The following is a 16,094-nucleotide window of genomic DNA, read 5'->3' on the forward strand; positions in this document are numbered from 1 at the left end:
ACTTGTTCATCAAAAAAGAATGGTCTTAATGAAAGTTATCAATCGGAGAAGTGTTCATGGTGATGTGTTGGTTGAAACCTTTACCCGTCACCTCCTCCAGCACCAGAATCAATCAATCTCTCACTATATATATATATATATATATATATATATATATATATATATATATATATATATATATATATATATATATATATATATATATATAATTATATATATATATATAATTATATATATAATATACACATACTGAGACACAAATAAAGGAAACACATTACAGAGCTTTTAAAGAATGAACAATGGGGCAGATGAGGGTTGGATCCACGTGTCTGATTGGCTAGTTATACATGTAATTAATAATGTGACCACATAAAAGCTGTTCTACCAAAACTTCACTGAAAGTAGCAACAGTGCTCGATCAATGGTTATTATTTGTCACTGCTGGGAATAAAACACTTTTAGGCTCTTTCCAAGAGCAACAGATTCTAACTGAATAAAAAAAGAAACCTTTTAATAATCATTTCTTAAAGAACCACCCACACATGGGACCACAATTAAAAAATGCTGCAAGTTTACAGATACAGGGAAACAAAAGACAACTTTGTATTAAACCGTCCTGTAAGAAACCTGGTGACTCTGGAGCAACGAGTCTGTTAACATGGTGTCAAAGGAGAAACGTCCACGTGATCTGGATTATGTTTCAAATTCCATAAAGTATGAAGAGTACAAAACAATTCAAATCAGCAGCATCAGCAGCTGAATATTCATTTCACTAAACCGGGACCTGAATGCAAAGAAAACAATCCACTGAAGGTTCTTCTGTGAGTAGAGAAGCTGAAAATGATTTTAAATGTTCACCTTTTTTTTAACTTTTGCTTTACTTACTAAGACTTTGTTCACCAAAAATGATTTTTTTTTAAACGAACATATTTCCTCACCAGTGCTACATCTACATGCAAATCGTTTGGGTTATATTTGTCTCTTTCCGTCCCTCATTTCAGCCTCCACCTCAATTAAGCAGAATGTTACTTCATAGTCTCCAGTCTGAGATATTATCACAGACGAAAACAAAAACAGGTGTTACATCATTTGACAAAAAGACAAGACATCTCAAAAACAAAAACCACCGGCGTAACTGGACACCACCGGAGCAACGCCCGGCGAGTTCCTTCATGAACTGGCCGTTGTCAATTCAACCGTATTTAAACAGCCAGATATCACTGAAGGACCCACTCGAAAACTTCAGATTTTCTCTCGTACCTCCACGGTGAACAAAGACTACAAACATCACGTAAATGCAGGCTGCATCTTCACAACTTGATCAAAACGTCCGTTTACAAACTCACGCAACTCGTGAAGCACATTCAAAGTCTCATTCAGTCATTCATTCATTCATTCATCCAGCTCACTGCTTCCCAAACAGAACTCTTTAAAACACCTGCGCATGAAGCTTTGATGCTGATCCCATTGACTTCAATCTATCTGGATTTCTGATCCTCCGTTCCTCGTGGAGGCATTGAGAGAAACGTTTCCTTCAAGGATTCAAGGAAACATGAGCCACTGATATAAAAAGGATCATTCTGTGGGTGAAGTATTCCTTTAACATGGACACTTGAAACGGCCGACACTATTAGCATAATGTGTGAATTAAACGGATACACCGACCTAAAGCATGTTTACGCCAGCCTGACTTTCACATCACCTCTTTTCAGTTACAGATGCTGACGGCGCGTCAGTACTGTTAGACTGGTGGAGTTTAGGTCCCTGAGATTGAGCTCCTGATGGCCGCGTGCACAGCCAGCGATCCAGAGAACGTTGGTGTGACACAGTAGCTGCCCCGTTTGTCCTTCTTCATCTCACAGCTTGCTGTCAAACTGTGAGAACGTGGGCTTATGCGTAGGAGTTTACACCGAGCGAATGATCCGTCCCGAACCAACACATCGCATCAAAAACACAACATCAAAGAACAGCAGAGGCCAGATTTCAGAGGAATTACAGAGTGGACTTTTAAAAAGACGTTAGCCAACGATCAGACCTTTGGCAGGATGAACTTTTCAGATGTTTTACACCAACTTGGAGGCAAACAAACTCTTTCATTTCACATTATGTTAAAACCCACTGAACCGTCTCACGCTCGGCAAAGCTGATGCACACATTTGTGGGAATAATTTATAAAATAACAACATTTAAAAAAACCATTAAAAAAGGTATAGTTTGACATTTTGGGAACTGCGCTTGTTGACTGAACTACATTTACAACTTGATTTAACACTAGTTCAATTATTATTGCTCTGACTAAAGGAACGTTGTAGGTTGGTGCGACGTGAAAGCTGCCCCGTGACAAACCTCGTTTAAGTAATGAGTGACGGCTGTTAGAACCAATGCAAACATTTGAATTAGTGACCTGCCCTCCATGTTCACAGCCAACAGTATGTCTATCAGTCCACACGTCTCTTTCACCGTTCTTTCACTTGCATGGTTGTGGTGTGAAACGAGGTCCTGCTGAGAGCGGTGAGTCCGAGCTCTCCCTCCCTCCGTCCGTCCCTCCGTCCGTCCCGACTCCGTCCCGACTCCGTCCCGAGCTGAAGAGGCACACCGTTCAGGCCAACCAGGCAACAATAGGCTAAAGTCAGATTTACATGTATGTGCAAGTAAACAAATTGGTATAAATGATGAGTTCAATGTCCTAAATATTTCCAACACTGGAGCAACTGGAAAAAGTATGAGACATTTATCTTTCTGCCAGGGAGGAAGGGTTATTAAAATACTTCTACACCTATATATGGCTGGCCAAGAGACTAGCTGTTCAGGTCATAACCATAGGGTACGATGAAATACAATTTTTTTTCCCCGTAACGTGAAAAGGATCGACTAAACCAGGGGTAGAATACCAGGGAATATCGGACTAAACCAGGGGTAGAATACCAGGGAATATCAGACTAAACCAGGGGTAGAATACCAGGGAATATCGGACTAAAGGAAGAGAAAATCAATCATTGGTTGTATCTAATGTGATTAAAGTAGTGTACGTATGACAGCACACAACAATGTATTCCAAATGTTGAGAGAACATACCTGGATACAGTTTTTAACATCGTGAAAATGTTCAGGCCATCAAAGTGCTCATGTATACCAATTTGAGTGCTTCTAGGTAAAAAAAAAAATCAACATAGCATGTACACGTAGTCCGCACTAAAAAGGCCACAGAGAGGTCCAGTGAGACGCGGCTCAGTCTAGTGAAATAATATCCGATATGCCGCTGTCCGTCCCTCCTCCGGCGCCCCCTCCCCCGGTGATGACCCGGGTCTCGTGGATGGAGCTGGCAGCGTGGGCGCTGGTGTCGTAGTGGCTGCTGGAGGAGGAGACCAGGGCCGAGCTGGTGCTGGCCGCAGCCGCACTCTGCATGCTGCTCGTCAGGTTGTCCAGGAACATCTGTGGCCGGTAATGCTGAGCGGGGAGAACAAGTGACAGGCAGAACCCTTTAGTATGTGTGAACGGTTGTACGACGTTTCCAATCCAGTGCACGGCAATTCAGTTTCTACAACATTCACTTTTCAAATTCATGCAGCTATTCATAAATTAGTCGAAAAATATTTTGACTTCTCAGTTCCACAAGAGCGGAGTCAGGCTGAAGCGTGAACTCATCCCTGTACCTCGATTGGTGTCACCCCTACCAGCAGAATGTGCCACTTGATGGCTACGCCATCCAAACGGCATGTATGCATTCACTTTGGTAAAAAAGTGCCGTATGAGTTGCCCTTGTATTTTATTGGTTATGAGGCTGTTGCAACAAAAGAAATTGTCAGATATATTTTGTCGCCTTAAGAATTAGAAAATAAAAACATCTTCTAGGATAACATTAACTCTATATTCATATATTTAATCTTGACTAACTATTCCTATCATAAGTTCCCTCAATTTCATATAGCCCTGGTTATCGTAAAAAGAGTACAAAACATATAGAAAATGTAATTTTCAGTGATTTGCCTTCGTACTGTTGACTAAAAAATGTTGTTGTATTTGAAATAAAAATGCAAATTGTCTGCATATTTCCTGTGATTACTGATATTGTCAGGTGGCACAACTGATAAATGTCATGGTGGTGTGACCAGTTAAAATATGAATTTAAAGCAATAAATAATAGGTTAAAGTGAAGAACTATTGTATTGAATGTATTCATTTGTATGTTTGTATTATTATGTTTAAATGTAAAATCAAATGTTAAATATACTAAATACCTGGCCAAGAGAACGCAATTATGATAAATTATTGTATATATATATAAAACACAACCACAAAATACCATGTGTTAGACACAGTAGACACTCTAAGGGATACTTGTCTGTATCTTTGATGTTTCAAATTTCTATTTGCCGTCCTCACTAAGAAACAATTTCAACAAACACGGTGAGCCTACAGTGTCTGTAGCAATTGAAGGCTCTTCCCTGCTGCTGTGATTCCTGGTTCAACCATGAGAGACATCATGCACAGTGCAGCGATCAACAGTAGGAAACTGTGACAAACATACCTGAGGATCTCCTTGAATTAAGGAAAACAAATCCAGACCTAGAGGTAAAAAAGAAAAGAAACCGGATCATTAAACAGTGCCGCATAGTTACAGCGCTTCCAGTCCCCTCTCACGCGGACTCACTCTGCATGTCTGTTGGGATGCTGGCCAGGGTGGACGGGTGGAAGGGGACTGCATAGTCGGCGAGCGTGGAGGTCAGATACGACGGGTCCAGGGCCTGGACGTTGGGCACGCGCACCGTGGGCTGGTAGGTCAGCACTCTGAGAGAAGAAGAGTCTCATCATTCCAGAAAACAGCAAACGTTTAACACTGAGGGGGCCAATACACAAAAGGAGTGTGCGGCTACTAAACCTGTGCAAACAAGACAACAAGGAACTCGCAAAGAGTGGAATGCATCCCTAACTGTATTTGCACGTATTTAAATGAGGCGATATGCACACAATTGGTGCAAAATTGGCCGATTTCTTTGCAAATTCACAAAGATCAGGCCACACGCAGTTACAGTGACATTATTAACGTGTTCAGAGAGTTGTAACTGTTGAACATTTATAATTGGTGTCTGCTCAAATTCATTTATTTTGGGATGCAATCACCTGTGTCATGAACAAAATAAATGTATAAAGCTCCCCTACATGTCATTTTTGTGCCTAAATGTGAACAGCTTCTCTCTTATCGTCTCTGCTGCGGTGGGATGGCAGCAGATATTCAGTAAACTCAGAAACCTGACTCTCATAGACGGTATAGAAGAAGTGGATGTAGTCATCGCGACGTAGCCCATTGGTTTGTGGACTGATGTTCTGAAGCCTCGAGTTTGGTGATTTGTCATCGCCATCTTATTAACAGAAGTTACCATATTTGGAATAGGGATTAGTGACGTAGAGACGCCGTATACTGTCAATCACTGTGTAGCCCCGCCCTAAAGCATCCCCTGCTTTATGGTCTGTTTGACTCTAAATGGACCATAATTTACTAAATGAACATCACGCTGTATTGAAGAAGACTTGAAACTAGAGATTGAGACCATAAACTCATGTTTACAATGTTTACTGAGGTAATAAATCAAGAGAGAAGTAGAGTCATTTTCTCATAGACTTCTATACAACCAGAGGAGTCGCCCCCTGATGGACACTAGAGAGAATGCAGCTTTAACACATGAAGCATTGGCTTCGCTCTCACCCTCACAAATAACTTATTAATGGCCTCAGGTGCATTTCTACCTGAATCACGAATTGGACCTTGAGACGGGAATAGACAGCGGTTCATTCATGGTGCCATCAGCGGCCGCAATCCATTCTTTGTGAATTAGCCCCTGAATGTCTCATGTGCAGTGTTCTCACATATTTCACTGGATGGTAACGGTAATGGAAAACACCAACTTGAGCATTGTGGACATTGTAGACCGCTGTGACCGACACATGGAGATGAAATTACAACTTGACAAGTGTTGTTATTAGGAACGAGGCTGGTACACGTGTTCTTCAGAGGCCCACTCACCCCTTTGCGTGCATCTCCTCGTTCTTGCAAATGTAAACGCAGCGTTTCTTCAGCGGAGGGTCCGAGTCCTCTTCATCAGAGGACGACGAGGAGCTTTCCAGGGTCAGATCGATCACGTCGGCCTTCTTGGCGGCGCCGGGCTCAGTAGAATGGGGCGCCGCTGACGACTGGCGTAGAGGAGCTGAGGCTGGAAGATAAAGAGGAACATGTCACGCACGTTGAACGCACCGTGTAAGTCGACGCAACCTCTGTTAGCCGTTGTGCGCTGTTGGCAGACGGGCCCGGCTGATTAAGTTAGTTGTTTCAAATGTTTTTTTAAAGGATCTCCTTTTGCAGCTAATTTGGGTTAGTTTAGTTAGTTTTATTTCTTCTTCGCTCACCAACATGTGATGTGTGGCTGTGACATTTCTGCCCGTGTCACTGTGTGCTGACGTAAAACTATTACACTGCGGCACACCTGTGTAAACGTCAACGGTCTTTGCTGGCTCTAATGGTCAGCACGGTATCGTCAAAATTCATATTGTTTATCTATACCGTCTACACCTTCCACCGCTGGTTGGTAGGACCAATTCAAATCTTGCCAGGGCTACATGATGTGTACTTACTCTCAATTTTTGGAACCGACTGAGAGGGGACTTTGACAGCCTCCTTCTTTGGTCTCATGGGACACCAGGTTCCGTCCTCCTGGAACTTGATTTCATCCACATCGGAGCAGTCGTTCAGGATCTCCAAGAACAAACTGAACAGAGAACAAAACACTTCAATGAAATATGATTATGTTTTCAGGTCCCAAAGCTCTCATGAGCGATTAAAGACTTCAAGTTCTCCTGTGAATTTAAATATGCATGAGGATGAGGAATCTCCAAGTGGATTACACTGAAATTGTAAGTTTCAAACCCTATATTTACTGTTCCAATCAAGTTGTTTTGGGCCCAGATTCCACACCTTCAACAGTTGGTATGTCTGATACTGAGTCCGATCATCTGACGTTCAGATTTACTTAAACACATATTAAAATAACTGCTTCACCAAATACCAAAGGCCCTGGTTCAAAACTATAAAGTTGAAACGCTTAAATTATAGTTATTATAGATATTAACGAAACTTGACTTGGAAGAATGTGACCCCTGAAAGCGATCCGCCAAAGAGAAGACGCATCACTCAGTTGGAGTTCTTGGTAATGTCGCGGTGTTATAGAGTGACGCTTATTTCACCTTGTAAACCATCTTTGGCGGAGCTTTGCTAATTTTGCGTTAGGACAGAGTCAATCACGGTCTCCACCGAACACGTTTTCACAATGCTGCTCTCTTAGTGTCCACTCTCACATGCCGTGAAATGCTCCCAGTGTAGCGGCGTCATTGAGGAGAGCAGCTCTGCAACACGAGCAGGCTGAGACGGCCAAAACAAGAACGGATCAGATTTTGATCGGCTTTATTTGAGCCGATACTGAATCCAAGAAAGAACGCCCGGATCAGCCCCGATACGGACACTTCGATACTGAAGTGATTGATGCCGATCGGCTCGGGACATCTAGAGTTAAAATAAATAAAACTAAATTAGTTGAGCTTCAATCGCTACAGTGACACGATTGTGTGTTTATTTAAATATTAGGTAACACTTTTTCAAAAGAAGGTTCCGATTCTTGTAGGCAGAGGACAAACTACCAGGATGCTATTGAGCCATAGTGGTGTCTGGCGCTCTGTCTGAGGTAAACTGCTGTATAGCCTAAGCTACTGCTAGCTATTGTATTGAGTTTCCTTTTAGCAAAATGCTCTGAGTGAATTTTAGCTCATTCTAGTAAACAGTCTAGGTGTCTGGTGCTTTTATAGTGGATGTGGTCTGTGCTGCCTTTGTCAAGGTTAAAAGTAGTCACAAAGTTTGCCGTCTTGGTTCAGATCCCTGCTGTTGTACACTATAGCATACGTATTGAATATGTCATTCTGGACAACGTGACTGGTTCACGCCTTTATTCACGGTGCGAAAACTCTAAAAGAAAATCACTTTGCTTTTTTGCCACTTAACAATCACATTCTGTACTCATGACAAAAAACAACATTTCAAAAACAAATATATAGACGTGCAAATGAATCTCAGGAGAAAAAACTAAACGGCCCCCCGGTGTGTAAAAGCCTGAACTGTGCATTCTGTCATGTTCTGAAGCACCAGCAAGAGCAACAGCAGGTTCTTTTCTTTAAGTGTGATGCGGTTGAATCTGCTGAACTGACCCATCGATGATGAGACTCTCGTACGCAGCCTTCTTGTCGCACACGGGACAGATCCAGGTGGGTTTCTTCTCGTTCATCTGCAGGTAAAGGGCGGCGTCGAAACACTGCAGGTGAGAGCAGGTCACCGCCCGGCACGGCGCCGTCAGCCGCATCTTACCCAGCTGAGGGACAAAACGTACCGAGGTCAGTCAGAAATAAACTGATCGGGAAAACGGTGAGTTTGCATTCATAAAGTAACACTTTAAAGACAGTATGTCACTGGCAGGTATGGAAATGTGTCAAACTCGTGTTATGACACTATAGATAAGCACTAATTGTGTTAAATTTCTGATAGCTAAGCGGAGCTAACGGTGAGAAGCGAGCGTTCCTTGTTTGACAATTAACGCTAGCTATATGTTAATAGCCATTTGGGGTCGGGGTAAAAAAAAAAAAAACACGATACAGCATAGTGTCGCAATTCTTTGCGTGGCAATATTGTATCGATACACAGACCCAAAGTATCGTTTTTATTATATAAACTATTTATAATGCAAATACAAATGAAAGCTTTTGGAAACAATTGCTTTCCTCAATCCACTAGATGGTGCTGAGTTAAGTCATGGCAAGAGTTGGTTCAAATCAGAGATGTGTTGGTCAGACTAACTGTTGAATAAATAATGAATTCGCAATGTCTCACAATACGTTAACGCAATCATTTCAAACCTAATGGGAATGATATCAAAATGCTACTTTTTTAAATGTATTCAATGTAACAAATGCATACATCTGTGGAACATTAAAGGGATTCTACACCCCAGAAATGACCATTTCTATATCAATTTGACTGTTACCTTGAAATCTTGTTTTTCTTGCATAACTTCATGGTTCAAAAGATTAAAATAAAAAAAAACGGAGATATTATGGATTGAAGCAAATGTGGGCCGCTTTCAATAACAGCAAAACTATGTCAAAATATCCAAACTGTCCCGCGACTCCTTCTCCAGTCGTATGCTTCCCAAACACCTGCGTCCTCGCTGAAAGCTCACTATTTAAAACACGCCCGCATTAACAGTCTTACGCTTGTACTGGAGTGCTACTCGTCCGCGTTGCCCCCATTAACTTTAATTCATCAAGACTTTTCTCCGTTTTTTGGATTCTTTGTTTTTTTCCCCACCAAATGCGTGAATTTGTGAATTGTGTTTGTAACGGACAATATTACCAGTGCCTTTATTCCCATAAACATAATAATTATGTCAAAAGATACAATAATACTGAAAGATGGCACACAGATTTCATTTCATTTACCGGGCACATCAGGGAGACTCGAAGGCTTGTTGTAGCCACCTCGCTGTCTGGATCCGCTGTCAGCTTCTCTTTAACTGGATCACACAGGTCCAGGGGAAGAGGGACCGAAGAAAAGGACAGATTCATTAAAAACAACCAACTATAAAAAGAAACTTACACTTCTATGAACCAGACATCACCAAGGGCCCACTCCGCGTTGGCTTTCAACAAACGGCAGACCTACGTTTGATACATTTTCTGGATTGTGCCCACATGCTATATGTAGCCATGTGCTTTCTTGCTGCTTCCATGCTAGTAGTTTAGCTTGTGCGTGTTATTATGAATCCCACCCGCCTTGTGCAGCATTGAAGTAGCTAGGATTGGTCAGGCCGAGGTACAGGTAACTGGATTTGTTCTGGTCCCATGCCGTCCCCCATAGGGCTATCTGGACCCAAACTACCCGAGGTCATTGCCAAACCTCAACCAAACGCCTCTGCCTCAAACAGCTTCGCAGGGCGGGTCTTGCCATAACGAGCCGTTGGGATTCATAATGACACATTTAGCTCGCTAACTGGCTAATGGCTGCTTCCTCACTGGTTTGGAACAGTCGCACGCACTAGTCGCACAGAACTAGTTGTTCTAATTGGATTGAAAACACAGTTGCATTTACAGTTGTATTCAATGTGGGCACAATGAGTCATCACCACCTCTGGAGGTGGTTTAGCCGATCGGATTACAATCCTAACCTGGGTGCATTTCCTGAAAGCATTTTAACGCTAGGTGTATAGAAGGTAAAAGTTACTACAGTGCGTTGTCACCTGTGTAACCAGATTTTCCTGAGTAACCTGGTGTATTTAAACACACACGCTGTTTTTTAGGTCAGGTAAATGTTTTGGATCAAGGTTAAAACTTCTACTGGGCGACACTGAGGTATCATAGCGGTCTACTGTGTAGTTACTTAGTGCTCTGGAGTGGTCTGGGTTTCTGATGCCCTTCATCCTCAGCCTCTGAAGGAGCAGTGGTGATGTCAGCTGCCTCACCAGGTACACAGACATGGAATAGGTCTGAAAAAACAACAACGGTCGAGTTTCTGTTACTCTTCCTGAACATGATGTCCAACTCAAGCACGTGGGAAAAGAATAGAAGAAAAAAAAAGAGGTTGATGTTCTCACTTTGCCAATTTCAGGAGCCCATGTCACTGAAATCTGATTGGGAACCGCAGAGGAGAGTCGGACAAGGGAGGTAATGTTGAGAGGTCTTCCTGGTCTCTTCTGTTCCACGCCATTTTTCGGTGGTGGTGCGTAACCCTACGGGAATAAAATGCTTTGTTAGCGTCTCCATGGTTGAATCAAAGGATTGGCTTCTTACTGGGACTGTTCTGGAGTAAAACTAGCACTTACTGGCAAAGGAAAAAGTTTCCCATTAACCTTTATACAAAGACTGTTTGGGTAGTTATCCTCTTGAGGGCAACTTGTCTCTGACAAGCAAAACCTGACAACACAAAAAAAAAATGATTTAAGAGCAGGACTATAGAAAATTATAAGTTAGCATAGGTAGCATTTCTAAGCACCGGAGTCCCTTTGAAAAAGTTCATATTTTGCTGCAGCAGGGTCAAGCATTAAAAATAACTATGAATAAACAGCCAATCTTCTCTCTGATTGTCTCGTTTACTCATGTAGGTAATAAAGAGGAATCCGTTTTAAATTGAGACTCGTTCATAACCAGTTAAAAGTTCCTTTGAGTAACTCAAATTTGATTTTGTTTTCTTTTAGATTCTAAGTTGCTAAGAATCTCAAGATCTATTATTTACAGGACAGAAAACTCTGAACGTTCTCACCTCAGTTGAATCTGAACCATATAGTCCCGTCTGCCTCCTGGTAGAAAGTCCCTGTAAACAAACAAGGTTGACCGTACTAAACATATTTATCATTTACATCACAGACGTGGGTGTGTTTTTCTCTCAGAAAAGTCCTACCTGGATATGCACACTTCACGAACTTGCTGTGGCGTCAAGGCAAAGATGAAATACTTTTCTTGGTGGTACCTCTGTGCAGGACTCGCTCCTGAAAACACAAGTGTTGACTGTTACCATAACTGGAAACACACACACAGCATCATTTGTGACCTTTACATAGAGCATAGGGTTCACATTTTAAAATGGTAAATCTGCATTAATTCCCATCATGTGGCATCACAAACACTGATTGTGTTCAGAATTTGGTCAAGTACGTTACTAAAGACAACTTGGAGGACATAAAGCTCTGTGGTCAAAACTCTCCACAAGCAACCGTGGTTACGCCTCACTGTGGAACTACAACATCCAAAGAACTGGGTCTGTAGCACTGCGTTTTGTTTACTAATGCCACAATCATGTTATATGGTAGGCCTGTCACGAAAACTAGGCCCGATCATTTTTAAGTTATTGTCTTATCGTACCATATATGGACACTGCCCCCCCCTCACTATACTCAACAGCACTGTGTCTGCTGTGGAGACCTTCAGGTTTCTGGGATCCACAATCTCCCAGGACCTGAAGTGGGCCCCCGACATCGACACCATCAGGAAAAAGGCCCAGCAGAGGTTGAACTTCCTGCACCAGCTCAGGAAGTTCAACCTGTCTCAGGAGCTGCTGATCCTGTTCTACTCCACCATCATCCAGCCTGACCGCCATCCTGGACTTGTTCACCTCCAGAGTCAGGAAACGGGCTGAAAGATCACTGCAGACCCTTCACACCCTGGACACAAGCTGTACACAAACTCCTCCCCTCTGGGAGGAGCTACAGAGCTCTGTACACCAAAACCACCAGACACAGGAACAGCTTCTCTCCACTGGCCGTCACTGATGAACAGTTATTCATTCACACTGCACTATACGTCCATTCTGCACTATCACCTTAATTCCATTGACACTGTTGTTTATAGGGTTATGTTCATATATATATATATTTATATTGTACATAGTCTTTAAATGTTTATGCTTACCTCTGTTCCACTTTTTTTGTCAATTTTTTTAAATATGTATTTAAATTTGTTTCCTGTTTATTTGTAAATTCTGTGTAAGTACGTGGAGAGCAACAAAAAAACTGAGTCAACTTCCTTGTATGCGTACATGGCCAATAAAGCTGATTCTGACCTCGACCATTTTTACTTCCTCAACTTTTTTACGTGATATGAAAGATGGACATGATATCGCCCGTTGGTCTTTATAGTCGTGTTTGTTTGAATGAGAACGTCACCAACAGTTCAGCCAGCATGAGGCCAGAAATAGCAGCAGGGTTTTCCTCACCATTATAATACATGGACATTGCACAATTTTATGAACAGCCTGATAGTGCATTCAATTTAATGTTTTGGTTGTATCGTTTTATTTATCAATAATATTGTCTTTTTCAATTCATAATCCGATTTCGATGCCTGAATATTCTTGTTGCGCGTGTCCCTGCGTGTGCCATATTGCACACCGTTTGTAGGTGTTTTGTTACTTGAATTTAAAGATCATTGCACTTTGAAAGGGTGTACTTAGTAATTACAATAATATTGTTTATTGCAATTATCCCAGGGATGGTATATTATTGTTATTGTGACAGGCCTATGACATGGGATGGATCGTAGAGCGACTAGTAAGCATTCACGTCAAAGACGGTGTATGACTACAGAGCTGGTCATGTAAAAATGTGAATATTGTTTATTAACAATGTAACTCCCTATGCTGTATGTTTTGGGTATAATTGGGTACAATGAATGACAAACGTTGCTTTATCTGAGGCGTCCATATTTGTTTGGTTTTCAGTCACTTCCGTATCACTAATAGTCAGGTCAGATACATCACAGAGACCAATATGTCGCAATTGCAACTTGGAAGTCGACGTGTAAGTGATTTACAAGTCGGGAACTCATGTGTGACATGAATGTGGCATTATGTCCATGAACAATTTCTTGGCTGGTTGTACCAACAGAATTTTACACATTTGAAGGCTTTGAGTTTTTATACCAAGGAAAGTATTGTGTTGGAAAGCATGATGTTATGTTATCATACTAAATCTCAGAAAAGTAACAAAACCCAGCCCACGTCATGAGGGCTTAAACATGACATGGCTCAGAGCAGAGTTATTCTTTACAGGAAAGAACCACAAGAACAGACCTAGACTTGAAGGCTTGATCAGGACGTCCAGCACGTCATAGAAGGGCAGCGGCTTCATCTGCACATCGGGGTGGACGGGGGGGATGAGAGGGGCTGGCTGCTGCAGATTCATGCTGGTTTCGCTGTGGTGCTACACGCGGCCGTTTCACCAGTCAACGGGCTGAAGTCCGCGTTACAGGACTGACTCCTGCAAACAGAGATGTAAGAGTTTACTACAGTTACCCCGGTCACATTAGAGGGCAACCGTGACTTTATGTTGGCCGAACGGGGCAGGGTGTCTACTACAATCCTGGAGTCTACAACCAATAAAGCCCAGTAACACTTGAAGCTCTGCCACTCTCAAACTTGATCCTGTGTGACACAACGCAAGAAATGGGTACATTAAGACATGAAGCATCCCCGCCAGCCAGAAACCACAGCTGAGCACTCACACTGACGAGAAGTTAGCACCTAATGGTATTTTCAATTATGATTTTGGCTTCCAGCGATTATGACAACAAGAGACAAAACGATTACTTTTTGTCAATGGAGTCTTGTGTATTTGGCAAGAGTTATAACTGCTGTTAGTGGTTAAACACAAAAGGATTTTATTGTTGAACAAAAAGGTTCAATCTGTTATACGTTAGAAGTCAGATACTGTCAGTGGTAAGAACGAGTGCTTGTGATGTGGGGGTTCACTTTGACACTGCGATCTGTAGGCTTCCTTTAGCGTCTAGCTTTATCTTCTTAACCTCTTTTCACTGCTGAGTCAGTTGGACATCCTGGATATATCCTAGATGTATTATATAATGCACGTCGTAGACAGTTCTGTGTGCTTCTCTGTGAAATCGCCTTTTGTTTTTACAAAAATAGGATTCTGTTTCTTCAGAGGGTGCAGTTAGTGACAGTGTGGGCTCCACGGTAGCGTAGCAGCAGTGGGGCGGGGCATAGCGAAGGGTCAATTCAAACAGGAGACAAAGAAACATGTGTCCCTCGCCTTTAACATATTTCTGTCCAAAATAAGGTCCAACGGGGCACCGCGAGAAGAGGGGTTCACCTCTATAGAGACAGCATTATTCTGACTCGTTCTTTTCCAACTGCCATGAGCAAGAACTGGACCATGTTCCTGGGGTTTTCTGTCCAAACTAAATGGAATCTCCTGGTGTTGTACTGGATGCAGTTGAACACCATGTCACATTAAGTTCAACAAATATGGCGCCACTGACAAGGCGTTCCCAGTTAACGAGCCAGTAAACCACATTAGCTTAAGAAGTGATCGGAACTGGTTTTAGAAAGACTGATGGTCCACAGATAGAAGCATATGAAACTATTCCACGTTCAGTTCCTAGTGGTCGGTGCTCCGGTCCCCGGATCAGTTGACCTAACGTGCGATTAACGGTGCAAACAGCACGTTAGCAAGCTAATACTGATGATCTACGGGGCACGTAGCTTTGTGTTTGGAAACAGTTTGTTGACATGTGAAAGTAACGTTACAGTTTGGACACTACACAATAATATAAACAGGAAGTAGGCTATTAAAGCTTTAAACATCTGTGTCGCTACATAAAGTAGTGACATTAAAGACAGTTACGTATCCCTTGGCTAACCGGGTGCATCGTCGTGTTATTAGCTGCATGTCGTTTGGTGCAGAAAACAATTAGTATTACTTATGTGGTACTTAGCAGCGTTAGACACCCGCGTTCATAGTCCATGTATGTGGTAGCACAGACTGCTTTAATAGTTGGGTTTAAAGTGCAAGGCAGTAATGGTTACAGCTCGTTGCAGCGAGCTAACAAGGGACCTATTAGCAGTTGTTAGCATCGAGGCTAACTACTCTCTCTCTACGCGTGCATATTCCTAACTAGCGAGAGCCCGTCAACGGAGAGCGCCATGCACCGACCGGTCCAGTCGTTCCATGTTATCGTTACATGTTGCAATGTTGACAGAAGTAAGACACGGTCAGTGTTGTTCTCTTTTGCCTACCCGAAACTCTCCACTCTCCGCCATCTTGTTGTTCCGGTCATCCCGCCCAGCGTGACTACTTCCAGGTGACGCCACAGTCACAGCTGGGAAGTGGAGGTCAGTACGGACCCCTCTGTGTGGAACCCCTCTGTGCGGAGCCCTCTGCGCGGGACCCTCTGTGCGGAGCCCTGCTGGGGCCAAAAATAAACAACAACTAAAGTGACCCGACTGTGTTCGGAGGGGAAATTGTGAGAGACAGCGAGATCCTTTTTGCGGCACTGGCACCCAGTGGCAGGTGTCGGAACTGTGTCAGTCAGGTGCCACAACTGTGGCAGTCGAGCGGCACTGAGCGGCACTGTTCGGCACCTGAGCGGCACTGTTCGGCAGCTGCCGAGCAGAGTGGGCGGAGTCACATTTCTAGAGAACACACATTGTTGTTACGACAGGTCAGCTGCCATAAATCAGTTTTATGATTTTAGTTGATTCACCGGAGCCACCCGTT

At 42.8% G+C, this 16,094-nt stretch overlaps 1 protein-coding gene across 1 annotated transcript; it reads right to left on the reverse strand.

Moving 5' to 3' along the window:
• Positions 1–261: 261 nt before the first annotated feature.
• pias2 (protein inhibitor of activated STAT, 2) lies at positions 262–15,654 on the reverse strand (the record flags this gene model as incomplete). The annotated part of the gene is given in 15 exon segments (XM_079161819.1): positions 262–3,447; positions 4,529–4,566; positions 4,652–4,788; positions 6,023–6,209; positions 6,628–6,761; positions 8,248–8,408; positions 9,532–9,605; positions 10,469–10,574; positions 10,683–10,817; positions 10,911–11,001; positions 11,348–11,398; positions 11,486–11,573; positions 13,652–13,781; positions 13,784–13,838; positions 15,614–15,654. Coding segments are annotated over 15 exon segments (1,647 nt in total). The 3' UTR covers positions 262–3,228.
• Between the last annotated feature and the right edge of the window lie 440 nt (positions 15,655–16,094).

This window comes from Pholis gunnellus (genome assembly GCF_910591455.1).
Source record: "Pholis gunnellus genome assembly, chromosome: 6".
NCBI lineage: Eukaryota > Metazoa > Chordata > Actinopteri > Perciformes > Pholidae > Pholis > Pholis gunnellus.